The 1856-nt window shown below is 38.0% G+C and overlaps 1 protein-coding gene across 1 annotated transcript; it reads left to right on the plus strand.

The window, feature by feature from the left end:
- The first annotated feature begins 1448 nt into the window (after positions 1-1448).
- On the plus strand, positions 1449-1856 carry LOC125198701 (uncharacterized RING finger protein C32D5.10-like). The gene has a single exon (XM_048097005.1). The coding sequence runs from the start codon at positions 1449-1451 to the stop codon at positions 1854-1856; it is 408 nt and encodes a 135-aa protein (XP_047952962.1).

The following is a 1856-nucleotide window of genomic DNA, read 5'->3' on the forward strand; positions in this document are numbered from 1 at the left end:
AAACATATAAATGGGCTTTTCCAACTCCATTAGTATGAGGCTATTTGGGGTGTACCCTATCAGCAAAACCGTGAGGGCTTTGCCCAAAGCGGGCAATATCATAATAATGTGGAGTTCGAGTGTGCACCACCAATACGATCTCACCTACACGTAGAGAGTTACCACATATAGGCGAGAGAGAGGAAGAAGAAGGAGAAGCAGGAAGAAGAAGGAGAAGCAATTTGCATTAATTCAACTTACAACGATATAGCAACTTATATAGCTGCATGTACGGAAATAACAACTCAATCAACCTACACGTAGAGAGTTACCACAGATAGGCGAGAGAGAGGAAGAAGAAGGAGAAGCAGGAAGAAGAAGGAGAAGCAATTTGCATTAATTCAACTTACAACGATAAAGCAACTTATATAGCTGCATGTACGGAAATAACAACTCAATCAACCTACACGTAGAGAGTTACCACAGATAGGCGAGAGAGAGGAAGAAGAAGGAGAAACAATTTGCATTAATTCATATATGTCAAATTACAACGATAAATCAACTTATATAGCTCCACGTACGGAAATAACAACTCAATCAACAAACTAACTAACTATGATCTCATGCAATCGCGCCTATGGTGATTCGTAGCATGCAACACTTTATTCTACTCTCATCTGCGTTTATTCTTAGCTCGTGTTTCGCATAATGAGTCGAGCATTATTTATCGCATAATATATCACATGTAGGCAAAATATAAGGGAGTATCTCCATAATTGCTCTCAACAATGCTAACATTGAAAAATACCCTACAACTATTAACACTGGTAGAGCTTGTAATTTTTATGTCAAAATTCTGGTTATGCCACTATTCTATTTCTTACATACTACTATATTTTTATGCAGTTTTTATGTTTGATGGGAATAAAGACAAGTTTAGCTATAATCTCTCAAGAAATAAGATTATTAAGAGTAAACATACAAGATTGTTTAGTAGTGATATTTTTATAAAATTATAATTTTTATTTGTGAATTTGTTTTAGTAGCGTAAATTATACAATGTTCCCCTGAAATAAAGTTTATGTTTTGATTAAATAATTTATATTAATATTAACAGTATAAAGAAGGAAACTATCGGCATAGACACTATTAATTCCAATTCAAACCCAAATACAAAGTTTATCTTTTATTTAAACTATTTTTAATACTATTATCTAACCAGCAAATCATCATCCGCCTCCACCACATCAGCATTCGCAGGATTCTAACCCTTGCCATACTCGTTCACTCACAAGAATTACACCCTCACTCACGTGGCCATAACCGTTAGTTTTGTTTTCTTATAATCACGAAAATTTCTATAATTAATCGGATACCTTATATATTTAACCTTCAACCTTTGGCCTCTCATTCCTCATACTTTTCAAAACACTAATTAAATTCTGAAATTTCTCCAAAGATCAAAGGCGATGGACGAGACAGACACAGAGATAGATGATCTTGAATTTGAAGAAAGTAGTACTACTAGATGGTGGCCATCAACCATGGGAGAAGTTCGTGTGGACTTGCCTGCTGTTGATCCCTTTGCCCAATATTCTAATTACTTTGTTCCTGTCGTCCTAAATCCAACGCCGCTGGCCCCCTCCCGCGATCCGCCCCAAGGCGACGTTCTCTCCGGTTTCAAGACACGTCGCATTGACGATAAGGATCAACATGAAGAAGAGGTTTGTAGCATATGTCTCGACAATCTGTACAGTGGATCGGCGACGGTGACTGTTTTGGACTGCCAACACGAGTTTCACCCGGACTGCATAAGGCGGTGGCTCGTCGACGGCCAGAACTTCTGCCCTCTCTGCAAAGCTCCGGCGATCAAGTGA

Source organism: Salvia hispanica, unplaced genomic scaffold (assembly GCF_023119035.1).
Source record: "Salvia hispanica cultivar TCC Black 2014 unplaced genomic scaffold, UniMelb_Shisp_WGS_1.0 HiC_scaffold_207, whole genome shotgun sequence".
In the NCBI taxonomy this organism is placed as follows: domain Eukaryota; kingdom Viridiplantae; phylum Streptophyta; class Magnoliopsida; order Lamiales; family Lamiaceae; genus Salvia; species Salvia hispanica.